At 40.4% G+C, this 25,326-nt stretch overlaps 1 protein-coding gene across 1 annotated transcript in view; it reads right to left on the reverse strand.

The window, feature by feature from the left end:
- LOC150078573 (protocadherin-like wing polarity protein stan) overlaps positions 1-25,326 on the reverse strand; it is a 570,595-nt gene that overhangs the window by 539,540 nt on the left and 5,729 nt on the right. The window contains exon 2 of the mRNA XM_090384617.1: positions 4,478-4,677. Within this exon, the coding sequence (XP_090240743.1) occupies positions 4,478-4,677 (200 nt within the window). The remainder of the gene's footprint in view (positions 1-4,477; positions 4,678-25,326) is intronic.

Raw genomic sequence — 25,326 nt, forward strand, 5'->3', positions numbered from 1 at the left:
CGGAGATGGGGGAAACCCCTGGTGCCGCTTGACACTAAATACACTCTATGGAGACTATTACTTTTAGGCCACCCGAATTTTAGTTTTTTTTTTTTTTTTTATGGAGACTCGGCACTATGAAGATCTCCGACGCATTCTCATTACACAGATTCATTACTTTCCGCAGTATCAAGAAAACATCTTCTGGAACACGAGCAACACTACTGCGCCTTTTCCAAGTTTGCCCAAGACTTTTTTGCCAGGCAACGAACTTTACCTCAACCGTAAACCTCTGCGGAAATAGTACCATACAACTCCTTCCTTGGTTCGTCTCAGGAGTGACACAACCACCAGCACAGCTCGGATGCTGCCATTAGGCCTTCCTAGCCACGTTCCCTTACGTGGTATTTTGCCTCCACTCCCCGGGCGGGAGGGGGAGGCGACTCCTGGTCCCCCCCTCACCGCTCCTCTTTTCCCTCTTGTGGGGCATAGGCCTACTCCAGTGATTTGGGGGGGGTCATCGTCTCTATGGACCCCTTATCTCTGTCTTTTCTCCCAGCCTTAAGTCTCCCTACTTCTCTCTCTCTCTAACTTACAACTACTAGTGTCCAAATCATCTCTAAATTGCTTGAGTCCTACACCCAAAAACTTAATAACATCAAATCGCATAACTAGCATTCCTTTTGGCTGACCCCTATCTATAACGGTTTTATTTGTTTTTTTGTTTTTAGGTCCTAGTCACTGAAATCTCAGGAAATTAGGTGGCAGGACCTGCCAGAGTAAATAACTATAATACGGATATACCTAGTCTGCCTCCACGGGGCGGAGTGTGGACAACGTTGGGTCCCATTAGGGGGCCTAGCGGCTAAATGACCAGAGGAAAAAAGGTACACGACACTACAAATATACAAAATCCATACACTTTTAAACCTCTGGTATTGACAGTGTTCTGTTTCGTACCCACAATGTATAATACACAGAGATGAAGGAAATCCCTGGTGCCGTTTGACACTAAACACAATCTACACTCTCTACACTCTATGAAGACTACCACCTAGGATCACCGTGCCATCACCTTTCAATGAACAGATCTGTAAACCGCATTCCAACAGACAAACAAAGGAAACACCGATACGCTGTTGACTGAGAGCGCTTTAGGGAGACTATCATTGCCAATGAACTAGAACTGCAAGCTGAAAACCTGCAAGAACAGGACCCTGACCAACATCAGCGTGCAATCAAGAAAGCAATCACACAAGCAGCTGACATTGCCATTAAAAAGAAAAATCCCCTCCCGGGAGCAGTCAACGTGGTGGTGGTCTAGGGAACTACAGGCACTCAGAAGAGAGGTAAATCATAAAAGACGAGCCTTCCAACGAGCGAGAATAACCTGGTCCCTTGCAGAAATTGAACATCTTTGACAGCAACATCAAAAGACAAGGAATGCCTACACTGCCATGACCAGGCGCCAGTCCTGGGAGTACCTGTCTCAACAACGGGTAACCCTGGCCCATGGGGCACTGTCTACAAGGTTGTCACCAACAAACTTCACAGAAGTGAGGTGATCCCTTTCACCCGAACCCCCCTCCCAGGGAGGCACCTGGATGAGCATAACACCCCAGAGCAAATGAAACTCTGGCATGACAATGACAATTACCACTCAGCACAGATGAGGATCCCTTCACTGAAACAGAATTAGCAAAGGCAATTGCCAAACTCAAAATTAAAAAGGTACCTGTGTTAGATATGCTAGAACCCAAAATTGTTAAAAAAAAGTAGCACAGTACACTCCGAACCTTCTTCTTGACCTGTTTAATCACTGCCTCCACAATGGATGTTTTCCTAAGGAACAACAAGACAGAACAAACAATAAGATCTTCCGGAGTCGTACGCCCTATTGCTCTCCTCTCCGTTCTGAGTAACGTCTATGAGAAGCTGCTCAGGCAGACAATAGATATACACTACAATGACCCATCTACCTGCCAAAAACCAATATGGTTTCAGACCGGGAAAATCATCAACAGACGTGCTTGAATGCATTGCCGCAGTGGTCCAAAACTGCATTCGCAAGAATCTACTGGTTATATCTGTCGACTTTTCGGGCGCGTTCGACAACATGTGGTGGCCGAACGTCCTCTGCAGGCTCAGATGTGCAAATCTCCCTGACAACCTATACAGTGCCATCTCAAGTTATCTCACAAATTCATAAATTCATAGTCCAGGCACCCTTCAGCGCAGTGGGCAAATGCAGGTTTACCGGGGCTGTCTGCAGAGATCAGTTCTTGAACTCCTGCTCTGGAACTATGTCCTCGATGAATTTCTAAATATGGACTTTGGCGAAATGCAGACCCTCGCCTATGCCAATGACCTCACACTGATCCTCGGACATAACTAGAAATTACAGCAAATCGAGCTCTTACAACCCTCCAGGACTGGACGCACAAGCACCACCTCACTATATCACCTGCCAAAACGCAGTCCATCCTGCTCAATGGACATCTCGATCCCAGAAGACCACCGCAAATTAAAATACAAGGCAGAACCGTCAAACTCAACACCCAACTTTGGTACGTACCAATTTGGATCGTACCAATACCTTGGTACCATCCTTGCCAAGAACCTGACATACCTTCCTCACTTAAATTACCTACAGCGGAAAATCAGGAACTATGCTGCGATGGTCGCCAGGGTGACCCATCGGGGCTCGGGACTGAAAAAACGTACACTGGCATTATTTTACAAGGTATAATTTTCAAATAGATATTTACAGTATACCCAGTATAAAATAAAATATAAGTACAAATTCAGTAGCTGTCGGAACTCGTGTCCCTTTATCAACTTTGTCAGTTGATAAAGGGACACGAGTTCCGAAAGCTACTGAATTTGTACTTATATTTTATTTTATACTGGTATACTGTAAATATCTATTTGAAAATTATTAAACTATGGACCCCAGTACTCCAGGCCCATTTGTCACTATTTTACAAGGTAGTTTTTATCCCTCCCATCACCTATGCTTCAGGTATATGGTACTACATGTCATCCACAGTAGACAACCGACGCAAGCTGGACACCACCTAATGCTCAATACCCCTCACCATAACACGTGCCTGCAATACCGTCAACACGCCTGCATTTCAGGTTCTGGTGGGCACCCTTCCCCTTGACCTGGGTGGCACGCACTGGAATACTCTTCTAGCTTAGCTTACCTGCAACATATCAGGATTATACCACAGACCCCCTTAAGCAACTATCGTGCTGAAAAGATATGCATGACAACACATCTAGAGCAAATCTGGAAACAAGGTGGTCTCTGTCAGCAAAAATGGGGTAACCCAGAAATTCATCCCGGATGTCCACAGAGTCTACCCAAAATCATCTATCTGGTTCTTCCCGGGATTATTCATCACATATCTCACTGGATATAGCGCCATCAGACTTACTCTCCTGGGAATAGCAAATAATCCACTGTGCACTTGTGGCGACCAAAAGACTTGAGACCACCTGCTACATGAATGTGACCTATACGACGATCTCAGAGGCAACCTCGTTATTCGGCTTCAATTCATTCCGAAGAACCAGGTACATCTTATCTTAGAAGATGACCAGACTTATCATGCATTCTCCAAGTTTGCACAGGAACGATTCACCAGGTGAAAGGTGAAGATCCTCCCACCTCCGCCTGATGAAATTTAAAACAACCCTTACCATTACCTAGGTCAAACTGACTGACTGACTTGAAGGCACTTACTATGCTGATGGGTAGGACGGAAGCATAGTGCCAATGGCTTTAGACCCAGTGACCTAAATGGACTCCACTGGACTCTTCCGATTGGACTCACTCCATACGATAGAACTCCCACTAGATGCAGGACCAAACATCTTTGACAAATGACTCGACCTGACATGAAAACAAATTCACTGGACGGGACTTCTCCTATGGACAAATTCCCACCTAAATTTCCCTACTCATACCTCAACGGGTCGGACGACTAAACATCACCGACAAATGACTCGACCTCACTTAATACAACTTCACTGTACAAGATTACTCTCATAGACAAACTTAAACTCAAATCCCCTACCAAAGCTCAACTGCCGGAGTGCATCAATTCCACTCTCTGGAATGTGGGCATGTAGATGCCAAGGACGGGACACAGTCCCAGGAACTTTTAAGAAATAATAAAAACAACTATTAAATACACTGGACTCTTTGCTCTACCCCCCCCCCCCCACTCCCAGAAATGGCAGACTTAGCGTTACAGTAGTTTTGCTACCCTGCCTGGCAACCCAAAGGTCGCAGGTTCGAATCCTGCCTCGGGCTTGGATCAGAGTAGAAAATACAAAATCTTCGGAGGTGCAATATGGCCACAGAAGCCGATGCGCCAACAACTAACAAAAAAACAAAAAAAAAAAAAAAAAAGTTTTGCTACTTTGAAGCATAATCATTGATAAAAAGAATATGACAATATTAGTAAACATATAATAAAAATGTAACCTGAATGTTAAAGATGAAGACGTTCTCCCTTGGGCACTGCAAGATAACTGCCAACCCGTCGACGAAATCTTCGAACACGGTGGAGAGAAATGCTCTTTCGCTGATTCCTTTCAACTGGAGGGTAACGCTGTCGTACAGCATCGCTTCTGTCACCTGACGAACAATAAGCTGGCATTGGGCCCTCACTTCATTGGCACCATCTGTATGGAGGTCCAAAGCGAACGACATCAGTGAGATACTAAGCTAAGTTTCAAGTATTCTCTTTATATACAGAATTATAAAGGAAATAAATATAATAAGCGTTGATATACACATAATGCAAAAAAATAAGATACGCAATAAGTCAGTTATAACTTGCCCAGTAAAAATATTATAAAAGTGAACTTCCAATTTTTTGTAAGAACCGCTACATACCTGAATTACAGCTTCAATTAAGGGAATGTGGCCTGTTAACAACAATTCATTTCAAATTCAAAAAAAAAAAAAAAAAAGTGTGTGCCGAGCATGCAAAGCGAAAGTTAAGTGAAACTTCCTTAGAATCTTTTGAAACGTTTATTATTTCAATGTTACAGTGGTTTAATATTTTACAATTGTTTTACAAGTCTATTACAATTTTTTTTACAGATCTCTCCTTTGTACCCAATGGAAGTGGTTTCGGTGGTCGCATTGCACGCATACGTGCCTCTGTACGCCTTGCAACGCTCACTATTAGTCTTCGGCATATTGAATTATAAATTTTTTTCGGTCGAAATTTTTTATGAAATACGGTAGAGAATGACGAAAGAAATATTTTGGTTTTTAAAATTTTAAAATTGGACAGCTAGAGGCTGAGATATAGCAACTTAAAACGTAACAGCGACACGCGTGCGAGTTACCGTGGCGGCGCTGTAGGGGTACTGATTGCGTCGTGCGTACCTGGTACGAAGTGGTACAAAGGTGGGTAGCGAAGAATCATTTCGTGTCGCATTTTCGTGGCGATTATTATCAATCCACGGACGCAAGTTACTCTTATGTGAAACTGCCGGGGGCCCGCCTACAGAAGTGTCCACGCGGATACAGTGGTATAATCCCAGTCCTCCCCACACCTGTTGGAAAAGGCCTGCGTTCGAACCCTCCCAATGGCGTGAGGAACTTTTATGGGCTTTTACCCTCCATACCTGAGTTGGTCCATCTCAGGCATTGAAAGCAAGGTTTATTCCTCTATAAAATCGGATTGTCCATCCCGAAAAACACATGAATATCTACGGAACGGAAGAGAAATTTAAGACAAGAGAAGAGAAAGAAATAAGAGTAATCTTCAGACTTTCAGAATTCACTTAGAAGTATTTACAATTTTTCTTGACATGAAAGGAAACTCCTCTTCCAGAAAATCTTCAGTTTCAGAATTCAACTTAGAAGAATTTACAGTGGTTCGTATCATGGAAACCTGAACCAAGGAACTAGTAGGATCAAGCAAAAACATCAACGCAGTCAGGATACCATCAGCCAAGAAGATAAACTTCACTCTTTAATATCCAAGGGGCAGCAGACAGGTTTATATTTACATTTATACATTACGTATATTTACAATATTGTGTATAACAATATTGTAAATATAACAATATTGTTCTATTGTGTATAAATATACACAATAGAACAATAAAGACCGAATAAATCTGAGATGAGACCTTAGAAGGACAACATTCCTCTTCTTAGTAAATATTCTTCATCGGAATGTTATAAAAATCCCTCGATGAAAATTTCCATAGAGAGGCAATTAAACAACAATCCAAGAGAACCACGGCTTCTAAAGTAAAAGTTCGTGTTTAGAAGTAACAACATCATGTCACACATGATGTTGTATATATAATGAATAAAAGGCTATATAATATGGTTTAGACCATACGTTTAAGTTTAGGTCATAATATAATAGTACAAATCATACTGAAAAACAGCAAATCGAACAAAGAACATGTTCTTAATTTATGGACTAGTATTATACTAAAATTGCATATGGACACATGGCGAATATTTCGCCAAATTGTTTGAGAAGAAGTAAAGATTAATATCTATCGAAGGAACCTCTCCTTTCGCCGCAAGCTAAGGTGTCAGTGGGACAGACACGAGTAATAAAAGGACTAAAAATGCAATTTTATGATTTTTACATATAATGTCCTTTAAAAAAATTAAAATAATTACACAAATATCAGAACTTGCAAACATGGACAAAAACCAAATCTCGTTGACCTTCCCTGTACTCGTTCAGCAGCCCTACATCTTTTCTAAATTGAGGCCTCCAGACCTGTATGCAGTACTCAAGGTGTGGTCTGACCATTGCTTTATAAAGGGGACAATCATCCCCTTATCCCCGCTAGCAAAATTCCTGTATATCATTGACAAGACACGACGAGCTACTCTTGCAGCCTTTTTTGCACTGCTCAGAAAACTTCATATCTGACTGCACAGTTTCTCCCAGGTCATTTTCATTCTCCACTACCCTCAGTTTAGTACCATCCAGTTGATATGTTACTCTGGGGATTGCCATGATATTACACTGCTTCGAATAAGTAACGCCTCGCCAATGGAGAAGACTATTGTTACTTAATCTCGGCGGATACCACCACCCAGACGGCACCGTTTGAAAAATGGTGTGGGATAAGATACTCTGTTACCACATACTATCCCTATTAGACTTAGGAAAGCAAAAAAAGTGTAGGAAATTGATAGTAGGAGAGGAAGAACAAGAAATGCCGTCGAAAGAGGAAAGGAACAGTTACTCCTTCAATTCACACCACTCAAAAACTCCTCAAATAGACAACGCTTCCCCAGTAGAGAACACTGTATAAACTCTCCTTGGAAACTCCGGGCAGCATCAGGCTCCCCCTGGTACCGTTTCAGGACTATTTGGCCCTTCTTCGAAGGTAGAAGAAGCCCTTCTTGATAGGTACCGCTTGATAATCCTGCTTTTTGAGATATTTAATGCTGTTGTTGTTGTTGTTGTTATTTGATTTTTAGGAGCATTAGCAACTAAGGCCATATTGCTCCGGGATATCCGGTGGTCATTCCCTGACCTTTCCGCATCCTCCGTATTTAGCGGTGACGGGCTCGAACCCCGGTCTAATCAAGAAGCGAGTGCTACGCACTGCTGCTCCTTCCCACCTGGCTACGGAGGCGGCCGATATTTAATGCGTTCATTGACAACCCCCTTATGTGTAAATATGTTTTCCTAGAAGTTAAAGTTGTGGTGAGTTCATAGGTGATTTTTTTGGTTGCTGGGACCGTGGGGTTGTGGAATTATTTGCATGAGATTATATTACAAACTGAGTAATTGATTTCATAGTCGTACATTGCATTGCATAGTGCTTATACATATATCACTGAAATCTCCCATAGAGATACCATTATCCCATAGACTTTGTATGGATGATAATGGCGACTTGAAATATTCCATTTTTTGAAATTAGTCATGGAGACGGAAAACATTTACTAGCGCCATCGCAGTATTGACTTAATATCGTTTGTTCATTAGTTAAGCCTTCTGTTGGATAACATTGTGGGCTTGTTTGGGCTATCATTTCTCAATCTTAAAGTTGATATTTCTCCTCATCTATTGGTCCTTGGGACCCCGTTATTGGTAGGTGAGGATCTTATAAAAATACTTAATTTCAAGAATTTTTCTGGCGCCCTCAGACTATTAGGGACTGAGATCTAGACACTGCTTTTCGAAGATTTCAGAACTTCCCTTCCACTTTCCATCCAGCTGGATAAGTGAAATACATATTAAACATAGACATATTGATATAACTCTGCCTTTAGGGTACTAATGAGTATCCTATTAGGATTGAGAAGACAAGTTTAGAACAAGAGGATAGACAATAGTCGCGTGGTTTTTTTTTTTTTTTTTTTTCCTACACTTATCTGACATGGATACTGACTTGGACCATGACCAAGTTAGGATACTGACACAAGATATTGACATTGAGAATTCTTCTGGATCAGAGTCTACGGATTCATCTAAGAAAAAAAAGGGGTGCAGGGGGAAGAAAACTCCCAAAACTCCTAGAATTACTCAAGCTCGAGGAGATAAAAACATTGTGTTGGAGGAGAGTCCCTCTGTTTCGTTGGCTTCTGAGCCGCCGATGGTCATTGTCGATAGTAACTCGATTCCAACGGAATCTTCTGAAGATCTTTCTCTAACAGAGGGATTGGACCTGGGTGGGTCTTTGAATGCTTCAATTGTATATGCGACGGTTGCCAAAATCAGGAAAGCTCTGGGAGAGTTTCTATCAAAGGATTCTAGCAAGATAACTAAGTCTGCCTCTAACCGCATTCATAGTCTATGGGCGGATCTAGAGGCAGTTACCACCGCAATCTTAATTGACAATGAACGACTTAAGACCAAAGCATCTGAATTGGAAATCAGAGCAGGTCTTTTGGACAAGATGATACAGATCCAACGTGATCTACATCCTCATAAGACTTTTACGGAAGTTGTTCGTGGTGGTACAAAGCGAAATAGACAGACTCCTGAAATAACAGAGATTCCACTGCTAACGTCTTCAGTGGAGGTGGCAGCTTCTTCGGGCAGACCAATTGCTGGTGAAGATAGGATGGATTCCGGAAGTGGGATCTCTGATTCCGAAAACATACTAATACTTAGGCCCTCAGCAGAATCTTCCCTGGCGTCTAGCCAGGATATCAGAAAGGCAGTTACTGACGTGATTAAAAAAGATCACAAGGACATGAAAATCAAGGGTGTAGGTCTTTTGAGAAATAAAGGTGTGTTGTTAGAGACAACAAATCCTGATGATGCCAAGAAGATCTCAAGTGCTTCTGCATTAAAAAAAGCAGGATTATCAATAGAAAAACCCAGATTGTCCGATCCTACAATTTTGATCTACGGTGTCCCGAAGGAATATTCTAAGGAGGATATTTTGGAGGATTTAATTAATAAAAATTTAAAAGACTTTGGTTTTAGCCAGGAGGAAGTTAAGAATGAGATTACATTCAGATTTAACTCTGGCACCGGAACCAGAGTGACCAATTGGGTTATTGGTTTCAGCCCACGCCTTATGGGACACGTGGTTCAGAGTGACAAAATTTATCTAGGTTTTACGTCACACAGATTTCGTAAGTTTACACTTGTAAGCAAATGCTTCAGATGTCTGGGATATGGTCACAGTGCGCAGTTCTGTTCCCATAAAGCTGTATCTTGTGGCCACTGCGGGGGTGGAGGCCATGTTTTTTCTGACTGTATTCACAAGGAGGAACCACCTCAGTGTGTTAATTGTAAACGTAGAGGTAGGGATTGTAATCACTCGGTCAGGGATAATAAATGCCCTGAGTATCTTAAAGCTGTTGAATTGACAGACCGAAAAACCAGACATGAATAATACAACGGTAATTGATTCAACAAGTGTTAACCTGCAATACGGCGAAATAAAAATTCTTCAAATTAATGGCCAAAGATCTCGTGCAGCGGCGGACGAGATTAGGAAAGCTGCTGATGATCTGGGGTTTGATATTGTATGCTTGCAAGAACCATATTACTCTTCTCAGGTAGGGGGTTCAGCGTATAAAGTTATAGGATATCCAATTTCGGCAAGGATTATTTCCTCAAGTGACGATCGACCCAAGGCCGCCATAATTATCTTTAACAGTGAACTAGTAATAACAACTATCTCAAGTGAATGTTCTGCTACCACAGTTTGTATCCTGGTTTCCTCCAGGGACCAGTCGTTTTATCTGGTTTCCCAGTATTTTCCTCCTTCAGAAGATATTCAGCCAGCTTTACACAGACTTGACAGGGTATGTAGCAGATTTTCAGCTAAAAACTTACTAATTACAGCAGATTTCAACGCTAAGTCTACACTTTGGAACAGCGGCTTTTCTGATGCTCGAGGCGAGCAGTTGGTTGATCTGATCTTGGATCATAATCTCTGTGTAAAGAACTTGCCAAATAAACCATATACATTCTCGACGACAAATGGTGAATCTAATATAGATGCTACTTTAACCTCCATTAATCTGGTGGATAGGGTGCAAAATTGGGACGTCAATCCGTATCTAATTAATAGTGACCATCGAGCAATCACCTTCTCGATTTTACCGGAGGATAGGCAAGTGAATATAACAATAAGGGATTTAAGGCGTTTTCGGATGGACAGGGTGAACTGGACCAAGTTTCGTGAATATCTGAATACAATTTTTAATGGAGATGACAAAGTAATCATTAACACCTTAACAGCAAAAGAATATGTTTTTCTGGTTCAATATCATTTATATCAGGCAATGGCCTACTCGACGAAAAGAAAACAGACAGGAAGAACTTCTGTCCCATGGTGGTCTTCGGCATTAGCTGAATTGAGACAACAAACTCAACAAGCACGAAAAGCATACCAAAGGAATAGGCATCTATCGGACGCAGACACTCAGGCTTTGAAAAATGATTACAGAGACTTGAGGAAGAGGTACCATAAAGCAATTGCTGATAGCAGGCAAAATTGTTGGCAACGTCTGGTGAAGGAAACAGGAAATGCTGACCCTTGGGGTATAATCTATAAGCTTTCAAGAAATAAACTTTTGTGTGGTGAAATTTACAACACGATAATTAGAGAGAATCAAGAAACTTCGGACTGGGAATCTACAGTCGAAGGGATAGTGAGTAGCCTATTTCCGGAAGATTTGCCGTTTATGGACAGCCCTGATCAAGCGGAAATTAGACGCAGTAATCGTGAATATAAGGGGACAACCGAAACTGCCATTTTTAATATGCTTGAGCTAGGTGCTGCAGTAGCTAAATTGAACCATAAAAAATGTCCTGGCATTGACCTCATTGAGAATCAAGTAATTGAAAAATTTTATGAATTCTTCCCTGAGATTTTATTAAACTTATTTAATAAATGCTTGCTAGAAGGGCTTTTCCCTCTCGAATGGAAGCTTGCGCTCTTAAAAATCTTGCATAAACCGGGAAAGCCAAAAACAAACCCCAGAGCATACAGGCCAATCTCTTTATTGGCAAATCTTGGCAAATTATTTGAAAGGATGATTGCCCCAAGGATTTTTAAATTCTTTACAGAACATAAACTCTCCTCTGATTGCCAGTTTGGATTCAAAAAAGGACGTTCCACTGAGGACGCAATCTCAACCCTGCTGACTTACATTCAGGAGGCAAACAGCAAATATGTTCTTGCTGTTTTTATTGACTTTGAGGGCGCTTTCGATTCCCTTTGGTGGGAGAGTGCTCTCAGGTCACTGCAACTGGCAAAGTGTGATGACTACCTGTTCAGAGTCCTCAGATCTTACTTTAAGGATCGACAAATTAGAGTACAGTATGTGCAAAGCATTTATCATACACGACTACCGTTTCAAGAGGATGCCCTCAGGGTTCAGTCTTGGGACCTCTCTTTTGGAATGCAGTGCTAGACCAGTGGCTCACGAAGGATAGCGATGAGTTCATCAAAGTTGCATATGCAGATGACTTGGTGGTGGCGGTGCAGGGAGGATCAAGACAAATTCTCGAACAAAAAATTCAGTCAGTTTTGAATAATTTAGTGGCATGGGCGGGTTTGAATAAACTAAAGATTTCTGTCACCAAGACCAATTTCATGGTGTTTAAACACCACTTCGATTATGGAAGGCCGCCAAAGGTAACCCTATATGGTACTCAAATTCCATATGTACAGAACACCAAGTATTTGGGTTTAACTTTAGATGATCGTCTCAGGTTTCATGTACATGTCACTAAAATCAATGAAAAAATCAAAAAGTTCGTAGCTGCAGTTGTTAGAATTTCCCGCAAGGAATGGGGTTTATCCAAAAAAACTCTGGTATTGTACTACAAGACGATATTTCTTCCCATTGTAGATTATGGTGCTGGTATTTGGTTTGCGGCTGCTACCAAGGTTACAACTAAAGCCAAGCTTCTGTCCCTGCAACGTACAATGTTGCTTACAGTAATACGCGCTCCAAGGACAGTGTCAACAAATGCCTTACAGGTTATTGCAGGTACCATCCCCTTGGATTTACACATTATTTTCCGAGGTATTGTATATAACTTAAAGAAGGGAAGGGCGTTACAAATATTGAATATCACCTCTAATCCAAATAACAACATAAAGGAGGAAAAACGTAGAATTTGGGGCGAGCTTGTGAATTGCTGGCAGCAACGTTGGGATTTGAGTGAGTATGGAACTATTACAAGAGGCTTCATTCCAGCCGTAAGCTTTGCAATGGACAGGAGGGTGTCGTCTTGGTTTGCTCCCACCATGACAACGAGTTACTTAATCACTGGACATGGCTTAAGGGCCAAACTATTTGAAAGAGGATTAGAACCTGACCCCTACTGTTCGTGCGGTGAGGTGGAATCTTGGAGACATGTCATCCTTGAATGCGGGCTGTATACTTCAGACAGGCAGGAATTACTAAATAGGTTGCCAAACCTCACGGAGAATAATTTACCTCTCTTGGTTCAGAGGTGGGACATCTTTGCTTTGCTTCAGGAATTCTCGGCCAAAGTTTTTAAAAGAAGACAGGAGCTAAGAAATCTATTGCAGGATAACAATTAAGGGAAGTGCTGCACATTTGACGACAGAACACTTCGTGTAATGTCATCTTTATAGGATGTTTCTTGTTTACAGCGAGATGATCTTCTGCTCCTGGACACCCAATTGTAGGCTTGCATTTGTGGATGGACTCTAAAGTGGAGATAATGTTAATGTTAATGTTTCTAAGTGTTAAGTTAATGTCATTCTAAGTGTATGTATTTGCTATTTACATGTAGATAATCGTATAATGTTGCTTTTGTTCAACAAGTGTACATTGTTCTTAGTTGGAAAATTTTTATTTTATTTTATTTTATTTTTTATTTTATTTTATTATTTTTTTTTTTTCGCTGGCCTCCAAGTTTGGGCAGCCTTGGGGGCGGGATTGCTGGCACCTACCAGTATAGCACTACTTCCGGTAGGTGCAGGATTTGTGCATTACAGCACACATAGAGAATGGTGGATCCAGGTGTTAGTTAATCCCTGGTGGCGAAATGGCCTGACATAATGCTCTTTTTTTCAGGCCTGTTTTGCAGACGTTCTGAGCTTTCTCAGGAGTAAAAGGTGGAGATGGGCTTGTCTAGGAGCCACCCTTCATATCAGGACACACACAATCAATGTACAGAAAGACTACAGTATATATAAGAGCTTGTATATAAAATCTGTATATAAATATTGTATATAAATTGATTAATATTGTATATAAATTGATTAAGATATCTTGAGAATGTATATACAGTTGTGTGTTAATAAATAAAAAAAAAAAAAAAAATCTACTCTGTCATTGTGGTTTAGTGGAAACGTGGGAGCATTTAATGCACCACTGCAAGCTTTATGAAGACCTCCGATGCCGACTAATTGCTGAATTATATTATGTACCAGAGAATCAAGAGGAACGCTTACTGGAGGAGGAGGAGCGTAGCTACAAAGCATTGGCAAACTTTGCACAAGATCTTTTGGACAGAAAGCATACTCTTCCAGCCTCACGGCCACAATAGCGATTCCCAAGCCCACAATATATGACTTTGCAAAGAACCATATAAGGTGCATGGACAGTCATCATCAAGACAATCCACAAAGGGGCTGCGTCCCAGAAAGAAACAACGAACGGAACCTGTTAACTCAACCAAAGGAATGGACAATTTCAGTAGTAACACTGCTATAAACAGAAACCATGGACGGGAAAAACACCAGGATCCAGCAACTAAAGACTTCGACCCAAACACAAACTTAAGTAACCACGAATTGTACCAAACACCCACAACTACAGACCTGACTAATGGACCTGTCCTGGTGCTAAGTAACAACAACTGCGGACAGGATCCTATACCCGGACTCAACAAACTCGGATCTAACAACTAATGACCATGACTCCAGACAGAGACATAAGTAACCGCGGACTGGACTAAATACCCACAACTACGGACCTAATTAAGGAACCTGTACTGCTGCCAAGTGACAACCACAGACAGGAACCTACACCCGGATTGGACAAACTCGGACCCAACCAAGGACCTGACTCAAGCAGACATGCAGCTGACAGGACCATATGGCGACTTGTGCCGGTTCCCTTGCCGGGCATACTTTCCTTCCCCCTCCCTTTGCAGAGGGGGAGGCAACAGCCCTCTTATTGTCCCCCCCTGCCACCCCACATCTTTCTTTCTGGTGGGGCATGGGCATGCCTCACTGACACATACTGGGGTTGTCTACTCTATTGACCCCAGTCCTTCCCAGCTATTCCCCCCAGCCTTCAGTCTCCTCACCCTCTCTATCTGTACACCAGCGCAAGACCCACACCAAAATTCTAGCTTCTCAAAATTATTTCGCCCGCTCCTCGGCCATTAAATTCTCAAACGCAGCCCCTACAAACCGGGAAACATGTATGTGATCAACATACAAAGCGCAAAAATTATTTTATTATTATTTTTTTATTTATTTATTATTATTTTTTTTAGATCCTCGCCACTGAAATCTCAGGAAAATAGATGGCAGGACCTGTCAGAGTAAATGCAAACTACTAGGTACCTGGTCTGCCACCACAGGGTGAAAGTGTAAAGTGTGTTTAGGGTCAAACGGCACCAGGGGTTTCCCCCATCTCCGCGTAGTATACATTATCTTGTGATACAGAACACTGTAAAGGCCAGAGATTTAAAAGTATATGGGTATTGTTTATGTGTAGTGTTATGGACCGTTGTTCCTCTGGCCATTTAGCCGCCATACCCCTACTGAGGCCCGACGTTGTCCACACTTCGCCCCGTGGAGGCAAACCAAGTACACTAGTAGTTTAAGATAGTCACTCTGGCAGGTCCTGCCACGTAACTTCCTGAGATTTCAATGGCTAGGACCTAAAAAAAATAAAATAAATAAAATAATTTAAAAAAAAATAATAATTAAAAAAAAAAAAAAACTCGCACACACGTGAAATGATCGCGGCAGGGATAGCGCTAGATTTCGAGGAGCCGAAAGTTTTGTGGGCGAAGCAATTTGGGTGTAGTTAAATTTGGACGTGTAGGGTGAGGCTGAAGGCTAGGGGGGAAAGAGTTATAAATATGGGGACGATACCGCGTCCGTATATTTCTAACTCTTCCCCCCAGCCTTCGGCCTCCCCCACTCCACGTGGCGAAAGTGGGACAACGTCGGGCCTCAGCAGGGGCCTGGCGGCTAAATGGCCAGAAGAACAACGGTACACGACACCACAAAGTAAACTACGCGACACAAAGTAAACCACGCGGAGATGGGGGAACCCCCTGGTGCCGTTTGACCCTAAATACACTTTACACTTTACCTAAACATCATTGCTAACCAGGTACATCCTTTCATGGCAACGGTCTTCCTCTCTGGCGGTGCCGTCTTTCGGCAGGATAATGCGCCATGCCACACCGACCGGATTGTTCGAGACTGGTTCGTAGAACATGAGGAAGACTTCCAAGTATTGCCCTGGCCTCCAAACTCCCCAGACATCAATCCCATCGAGCACCTGTGGTTTGTGTTGGAACAGCAACTCCGATCTGTGGCGTCTCAACCACGGACCTTACAGGAGTTAAAGGATCTTCTGGTTACGTGTTGGTACCAGATACCACAAGATACATTTAGAAATCTTGTAGCGTCCATGCCTCGCCGGGTACGAGCTGTTTTGGCTGCACGTGGAGGACCGACATCATATTAGGTAGATGGTCACAATGTTTTGGCTCATCGGTTTATACGTATAGGTATAATTGTGGTTGAGTAACTCCTAGACCATCTGTCCATCTCCACCTGTGATACTGTCTTATTTACAAACTATGTAAAAGGGCCTGAATATATGTTATGTTTGTGTAGCAAATGTGTGTGTTGTATGTGTTGGTTCAGACCCCATAGCCAAACTGCTGCCTGGTGCCCGCCCTAGTCACGAGAAGATGGGCCTTAATTCAACTAACTGTGTATGTGAAAACACTAATCCTGCATCCACCTGAGGGAGTGCAATACAGGTGGGTGCCGGCATCCCGCACTTGGGCTGCCCAGACCCAAGTGCCAGCAAAAAAAAAAAATAATGATAATAATTTTAAATAAATAAATAAAAATTAAATTAATTAATTTAAAAAACACAAATAAAAATAATAAATTTAAAAAATAGAAATAACGGTGCTTCGTGAGCACCGTGGTTAGGGCATTTATCCGTAAAGTATGCAGACCTCAGTTCCAATCCCACCAAATTACTTTAATGAAAAAATCCTGTGGCGTCATCCAATAGGGCTTACAATACCGAGATCCCGAATACCGGGATCAGGGTCATTCTTTTCCGGTATTCAAATACCGGTATTGATACAAAAATACCGATTTTTCGATACCAATTTAAAAATATATATAGTTTATAATTTAATCGCATAAAGGTTATAAAATCACCTTTATGTGAATATGACGTCCTTATCTCTACTAGCAAATGTTCGATAAATCATCGATAGGACACCATGCAACATTGCAACTAGTCCACAATTCTCGGACAACTTCATATCTGACCGTATCGTAACTCCCAAGTCCCGTTCCTCCACTGCTGACTTTAGTTCAACTCCACCAAGTGTAAGTTATTTTTGGATTGCTGTTCCCGAGATGTAAGACCTTGCATTCTGTTGAATTAAAGCGCATAGCTGCCATTTTTCTGACCATCCTGGAATCTAGGTCACTCTGAAGAAGCACTGCTTGGCGGCGATCATTAACTACTCTACTGAATTTTACATCATCTGCAAGTTTAGACACCACACCTTATATTTCTTCATAGATGTCATTTAAGATAATCAAAAACAACAGTGGTCCCAATACTGATCCTTGGGGAACCCCGCTTCTTACATTAACCCAATCTGAGGAATAATCATTTATCACAACTCCCTGCCTGGTGCCCTCAAGCCATCGTGCTATCCATCTAAGGATTTTCCCTATGATTCCAGCCTGCTCCAACTTATAAAGTAACCGCTCATGTGGGACTGAGTCAAATTCTTTGCTGATATCTAAATAAACAATGTCGAAATTATTCTCTAAATCCACCTCACGAGTGGATTTAGAGAAAAAATCCCTTTACTAAACCATGCTGTGTATCCTACAGAATTCCATTTCCATCTAAATGATCCTGAATTCCACCCTTGATCATTGCCTCCATGATTTTCCCTACTACTGAAGTTAGATTGGCCGGTAGGTAATTTCCCATTACACTCCTAGAACCGCTTTTATGTTCCAATTTACACCAATCCAACGGAATCTCTCCTGAATCCAGTGATGCTCTCATAACTAGCCTTAATGGTTCAATGCACTCACTTGCCGCCTCCTTTAAGATTATAGGGTATATAAACATTAAATCAACGTCATTAATTACATTTTTTTCAACTTCACTCCCATAATTTCTCATTGACGAAGTGATTGTGCTGTCTCAGTAGCAAAAATCAATGCGAAATCAACTTCCTGCAGGCAATGTGTTTCAGCATGGGATGCAGTTGATGAAAAAGTGATCGCCAAATACTTCAAACATGCTAAATATACCGCATTGAATGATGCAATGTGTGAACTGCACACTGCTTCCTCTAATTAATTGAGAAGAACAGTGCGATAATAGGGAAGAAATGGTTGAGCATGTGCGTGCGTCATCACCTAAACTTACAGGAAATCTTAAGCTTCAAAGATTATGCAGAAGTGGATACGGACATTGAATGTTTCAGGATATGCACGAAAGAAGAGGAACTCATTGCATATGTAATGGAATCTTCTGAAATTTGTAGTGATGAAGATGCTGAACCTACTATGGTTGAACGAGAAGTTTCAATGAAAGCTGTTTATCGAGGATCAGAACTTGTACGTTGATTTTTTCAAGCGCAGCCTAACTTCGAAAGTGAAATAACTGCTATCGCGCACCTTAAAATTCCTTTTTTAAAACATGATCTACCATTGAAAAAGCGTGTTTAGACAGATTATTTTAAAGTATGAAACAATCATCTTGTTAAGTGTTGATAGGTATGTACAGCAGCGCGTTATACCTTCATGGATTTTGGGGGCCCCCGTCTTTAGATTAAAAATTCCATTTTCAATTCCAAATTCCATTCCAAGGCAGTCTTTTGTTTTTTTCAATTAACTCAACTATTTAAAGAACTAAATACAAAATTTCATAAAAATCAGTAAAACCATTTTTGAAAAAAAAAAAAAAAAAAAAAACACGTAAATTTTCAAATTAAGCTTCAAGTAAAGTTCATTACCCTTGGCAGGTAGAAAGGTCAGTTTCCGATAAAAATCGCTTAAAAAAAACTGGTAAAAAACAGCAATGAGTCTTTGAAACAGTGATTTTGGAGCCCCCTCCGATCGGGGATCTAGGTCTAGATCTGATGTCTTTTTTTCCTATAGGTTAATGCGCCCCTGGGTGGTATCCTATGAAATTTACGATTTAATTGTAACCTTACTGCGTTCTACAATCAATGCAAATTTTAAATCTTAATTTTCTTGTTTATTACTGCAGTACATATTGTAAATAAGATTATACTATATTGTCTTTTAATTGATAGAATTACATTAAATGTTCAAGCTTTTACTTGTTTTGTTCCTGATTTTATGAACGATCGATATAACATCCTTCCGATATAACGACCGTTTTTTATCATTCCTGGAGTCGTTATATAGAGCTCCCACTGTATTTTGAGACATCATTTTACCTTCTCTTCTCTTCTCTTGCGTTATATAGCTTGGTTGAAGGCAAGTGACCTAGCAATTTTTTCTTGTTTCTCTCTCTCTCTCTCTCTCTATGACAGTATGCAATGTGGTTTTCAGATGGTCATCGATTTGCATTGTTTTTTGTTTTTTTATGCATGGAACGTTCTTCACAATACTGCCATTTGCAGTAAAATAATTTCCGTGATTGGAGATCCATATTTCGTAAAGTTAATAAATTTGATTTTTAGTATTCGCTACGAAAGCGCCAACTTTCTATTTTTAATTTGTTGTAACAAAACTGAACTGTTATGACACGCCAAAAATTGAACGTACAGTACGTGTTTTTCAATGTTATTGTAATATTGCGATGTTTTCAATAATTGAAATCACGCTTTCCAGTTAAAAAAGTCAACAAGAATTTTTGAGGCCTTTTCTTCAAAATTAAAGTATGATTTCAGTGCTTCAAATAAACTGAGGATTCTCTCAACTGCATTTGTTAGAGTCAACGGGTTTTTGAATGCGAGAGAATTGAATGGAATGCCAACAAAATCACAAAAATTCTTTAATCGCCTAGTTCGAACAGTATAAATGCTGAAATAAGAGAACAATTTTATGAGAATGAGAATAGAAAGGACATTAGATGCTGTTTGAGCAGCATTATGAAGAATATGGGCAGGAGAGCCAACACCTTCCATAGATTCATTCATACTTTGCTTTAACTTTGAATAAACATTGCTTGCACCTTTACGCAAACATCCGCCAAAATTTGTATTTGTATTATCTCCACCAAAAGCAGTACAATTTTTCTCATTGAACTCCTAACTCAATAAGAGAGTCTCTGCAAAATTTGCTATTGTTTCTGAAGTCTCATCTGGAAGGGATTTTACTCGCAAATAGCCTTATAAGCGAGCCTTTCTCACGAGAAAAATATTGCACAAGCAAAGGGACAATTTTTTCTGCGTTGTGATTACTTGCATCTGTGGTTATGCCGTAAAAAGGCTTTAGATCTTTGATAATCTCTGTAATAGTAAAAGGAGCTATTACATTTTTTATTATTGCGGTAGATTTCGTCCTGGCACTTGAAAATTTACTTGCAATTTTGGAAGCAGAAAATAATTCTGGTAGCAGTACGTTCAAACAATGATTTGAGCTGAAAGACTGATGATGATATATAGTGTGGAAGGCCATTACAAATTCTGAAGCGATTATTTTATCTTCTTCAGCTGAATTTCTCTCAATAAAAAAAAAAAAAAAATTATTTTATCACTTTCTTTGGTACTAGTTGAGGAAATCATACATCTCTTATGTTAGCTGTTAGTATATGCTGGTGTATATCTGACTTTCCACCATTTTCGATATTGAATGAACAATTGCATACTGCACAAAGAGCTTCAAAAAGGACTTTTTCCTCGTTTAATAAATGTCCACTCTTCAGAAAATTCATCACGAAATTTACACTTGCGTTTTGGCATTTTGGGGTTCAAACATACACAAATAAAAAAATTGTGCGTGTGTGTGTGCCGAGAACGCATAGCGGAAGTTAGGTGAAACTTCTTTAGGCGAACATTTATTACTTGACCGATGATCCCGTATCGATCTATGAATGGGGATATGAGACGTTCCATTACCAAATCTAGTTTCGGCAAGTGCTGTAGCATCGGATGATATTTAAAACCATTTGACTTCAATAGAGCCGGAATTACTTTGTTCTTGAGAGAGAGCCACGACAGCTGTTACAGGCCGATATTTGGCTTACATCCTGATTTGGAAATGCTGTTTGAAGAAGAGAGTGATCTCGAGCTTCTCGAATCTTCACATCGTCCTTGAACCAGAGCCGATCACACACGGAGCAGATGAACCGAAATCACTATGCAGGAATGTACGTTAAAACTGTGTGTGGATGCTTCGGTGTTTTTTAAAATCCTGTTGCTGCTCCTGCTATGTATTACGTGTTGATCGATTTGATGAAGTACTTCTGGCAGTCGGTTTTGGCTTCTTCGCTTTTCGTTTAAGATTGGACATCGAGGACTTTTCATCGTTTTCATTTGCAGTATCAGCTTCCGTGATTCCTTCTTCCAAATTCACTTCTAACATTTCTGGAGAGATGTAAGGCTCTAAAGATGTGAATGGATCTTCTCTGGCTTCTTTGTTTAATTCCATCGCACGCTGTACTTTTTTTCGCTTTCGAAATAGCTTAGATGTCTCCTTTATACTCAATGGGGGTGATTTTGGTGGTCGCATTGCGTGTATACGTGCTCTATACGCTTTACAACGCTCACTACAGTGGATTGCCGCGTTACGATTGGTTCACTGTACGATGGACACTCCATGACAAAATGCCGTTCACCATACGATATGTAGTTGGGGCCGGTCATTGTGATCACGTTTACGAATTGAATTTTAATTCTATTAACGGCGATTCTAATAAGCGAAAATAGGAGGAATGTTATCCACAGGCTCTAAAATTAAAGATATATAGAACAGATTTACCTTACCAATGCTGTTCAAAATGCTTGTAATGCGTTTACTTATGGCAACGGTCGCATTTTCGTTGCATTTTTTGTCAATCCACGAACGCAAGTTACTCCCATCTGAAAACTGCCTGGAGCGCGCCTAAAGAAGTTTCACTTGAAAAGTACGATCACTGTTTCTCAATCTTTTTCAAATTCGAAGCAGAAGCCACGGACCACAAAAAGTATTGAACTACATTATGAAAACATATTAATTATAATTTTTAAAAACAATCACGTGCAGTCGCACTTAACATATGTAGGCCATTAGGTCAGAGCTCTGTAACTTCTATAAGCCAGCGGGCCAATTTTTCTCTCTAAATTCTTTTGCGGGCCACAGGAAATAATATGATAAATAAAAATCATATTTTCTAAAAATAACAAAAACAATTCATGGTAGGACATAAATTCTTTTTATTTATAAAATACCGGGTAACGCCTAATTTTGACAAAGCTATTACTGTAATACAATGTTTTTGTAAAAAAATCGAAGGACATGCGAAAAGGGACAAGCGAATGGACGAGTACATATTGCTAAGGTAGGAAGATATGACCGCTCGGTTCTCTCTGCCTACCTCAATCAGGTCACAGCGTGATCGTGATAATAACGATACTTAATTAGTAAAAATTTAATGGGAGCAGTGTGGTTGAAGCTGCTCGGTAAAACGTTCTTTTATATCTACTTCGCTGTTTGCTGTTGCGAGTCGAAGTATATGTTCAAGCGTGGTGCAGCTCTTGTATTTTGATTTTATGTATTTCATATTAAAAAAATGATCGTTCGCAGATGTATGTACAGTAATCCCATACATAGATGTTATTTGTAGTCCAAAATCTCTCAACTTGGAATATTTTCCTTAGCCTAGAAGTTCGAATAATTCCATTCCAGTTTCTGTACTAAATACAATGAATAGGTCTGCTTGAAGCTCACATAATTCCATTTGATATTACCTTAGCATTAGTAGTGGCAAATGATGCAAGAAAGCGAGCTTAAAAAGTATCAACAAAAAAAAAAAAAAAAATCCCACATTATCTGTCAATCGTCTCAACTAATTTTTTTAGTTCTAGAATTTATTCAAGAAGAACTAAAGAAGAATCCAATTCACTTACACAACAGATGGAAGTTTGTTCCAATAATCAACCACCCACTGGCCGAACACGAAATTTCCGCACATCTATTCTCCAAGCATCCTTCCTGAGGTTTTCTTTGAAACAGAAGTTTAACTAACAGGTCTGTAATTACTCGCGTCACCCTTTGATCTCTCCCCTTTGTAAATTGGGGATGCATTCGCACATCTCCAGGTCTTCGGGACCTTTCCTGAATCCAAATACGAACTCATAATTATGGCTAACAATTTGCTTATCGCCTTTGCTGCCTCCCTTAATAGAATTGGCTAGATCCCATCCACCCCGGGTACCTTTTTTTATGTTTGGCAATTTTTCTTCCACTTTCCTCTCAGTTATCACAAAATCATTTAGCCCATTAGATTTTGAAGAACTTCTAGCATTCTCCTTCCTGAAGAACCCCTCATGCATGACCGTATAATCAGTTTGGAACCTGAGTAGGATCATCATCATCAGTAAAATCATCGGCATCGAGGTCCAATATGATTCAACTCCTGCCTTCTACTGATCATATAAGTAAAGATTCTGCGATTAATTCCTCGAATGCTTCCCATTTAGAACTCGCTGTCTTTAATATCATCAGTTACTTATATGTTTTAATATCATCAGTTACTTTAATATCATCTGCATAGAATTTAAAACTGTCTGAAACCGTTGTAGTCACCCTTATGAAAGCATAAGTCCTTCCCTTTACTCTTGACAATAGATATGTCTTAAAGTAAATACGACATCAGCACTGTGATCCTGCAGGTAAAAGACCCCACTTAGAGACCTTTTACCTGCAGATTCTTAGTACATTAACAATGAGATCAAGAGCGTTGATTCCTCTTGTTGCCTCTTTAACATCCTGCTGTATAAAAAATCATGCAATGAATCCAAAAAAGTCTCGCTAGTGTGTGAATGACCCACCCACAAGTTCCATTCAATATATGGAAAATCCCCATTCTTTCTGATTTACTGGCCCACTCTATTTCCTTGCATAGTTGTTTATCATACTCATCACGGTCAATCAGGCCTAAAAACACTCCTGTCGTTTTTGTTTTCCTAGTGCTCGTGTCAAAATTTCACTGACCAGTGACCCATGTCAACAGGATGCATTGCCTTAGACTTAATATCCTTCTTAACTAAGAGTACAATCCACCCCCTTCCGTCCTGTGTGTCATTTCTGTACACACTGTACTCTCCACCAGTGTTTCTCAACCTTTTCTGCTGCGACGCACTTTAAAGACGATAAAATTTTGCGGTACACTACAATGCTCATATATTCACATACTGGAAATTATTTCTGTTGGGTATACTAATAATATACTGTACTTATTATTTGTGTGGTATAGGTGAACAGATCTAGTACCAGGAACCAAAAGGTTACGTCACATTGACCGCCGGAAGGTGCTCGGATCGGCGCAGCGTAAATAAACGAAAATTTTGTTTGAATTAATTTTTATTATAAAACTTGGAGTTATTATTTTTTTTTTAATTTGCATTTTCCGCGGCACACTTGACGCATACTCACAGCACAGTAATATGTGTCGTGAGTATGACCCCTCCGCAGTACCCACTCTTTGTGCTCAACGCTCTGGAGGTTACAGAGTTTCAAGAGATATTTCCCAAATGTGACTTTGGACACTCTCAGCTCGCTCAACGTCGACATTGACCTGTGGTCGATTGATCAGTCATATCGCGCTGATGGCTTGGCTTATCTTATTGTATGTAAATTAGAGAGATGCATAAAATGATGTCATTTTATGTTATGCCTAATTTGTAGTAGTCTTCTTTCTATACGATTAATTCTCTATTCTGATATATATATATATGTCTTTAATGGTTATTTTGTAGCTTAACTTTGTATTTCTGTGTTTGGTCACTTGTACAGTTAATGCTTTGTAAGATTCCTCTGGTTATCTGTGCATGTAATCACGAATGTATACTATTTAACTTATTAAAGAATTTTATTATTATTATGAATAAATAGGAGTAAAAGATTCTTTTGGTGGGATTGTCAAATCAGTTTGAGTTCCAATAGCATGCTTCCCTGCATCCTTCTAAGCATATGACTTATCGCCATTACCAGCTATATTTCGTGCTTCCACCACTGGCATGCCCTTGAGTATGAAGGCTGCTCACTTCACAGTTGACGCAGGTCAGTTTGGTGGCTGTACATGCATTGCTTTCGTGGTTTTTTGCACCGCACCGTGGAGCACAGGCAGGCGCTGTGCTCCACAGTAACCTATCTGCGAATGTTCATATTTTTTTTCCAAACCGAAACATCCCACTATGTTTGGGATGTACAGCCCTACTGTGCAATTTATGTACCTGGTTGTTATCAAGTTACAGAATCAAACGTAAGGATGAGGTTTCTAATCGCCCTTCGCACTAAAATTCTTTTAACTCCTCTCACTTCCTGTCACTTTAGTTCGCTATCCCCCTCAGTAACAGGAAGAAGGCCCAACTCTGAGATGACGCCTCTCGATGAATTTAGTATTCTGCGTGGCGTTCCGATAATCGGTATTCCTCCAATTGAAGTTACTCGGAG

The sequence above is a fragment of the Mastigoproctus giganteus genome, chromosome 11 (genome assembly GCF_048544385.1).
Source record: "Mastigoproctus giganteus isolate SK-2022 chromosome 11, ASM4854438v1, whole genome shotgun sequence".
Lineage (NCBI taxonomy): Eukaryota > Metazoa > Arthropoda > Arachnida > Uropygi > Thelyphonidae > Mastigoproctus > Mastigoproctus giganteus.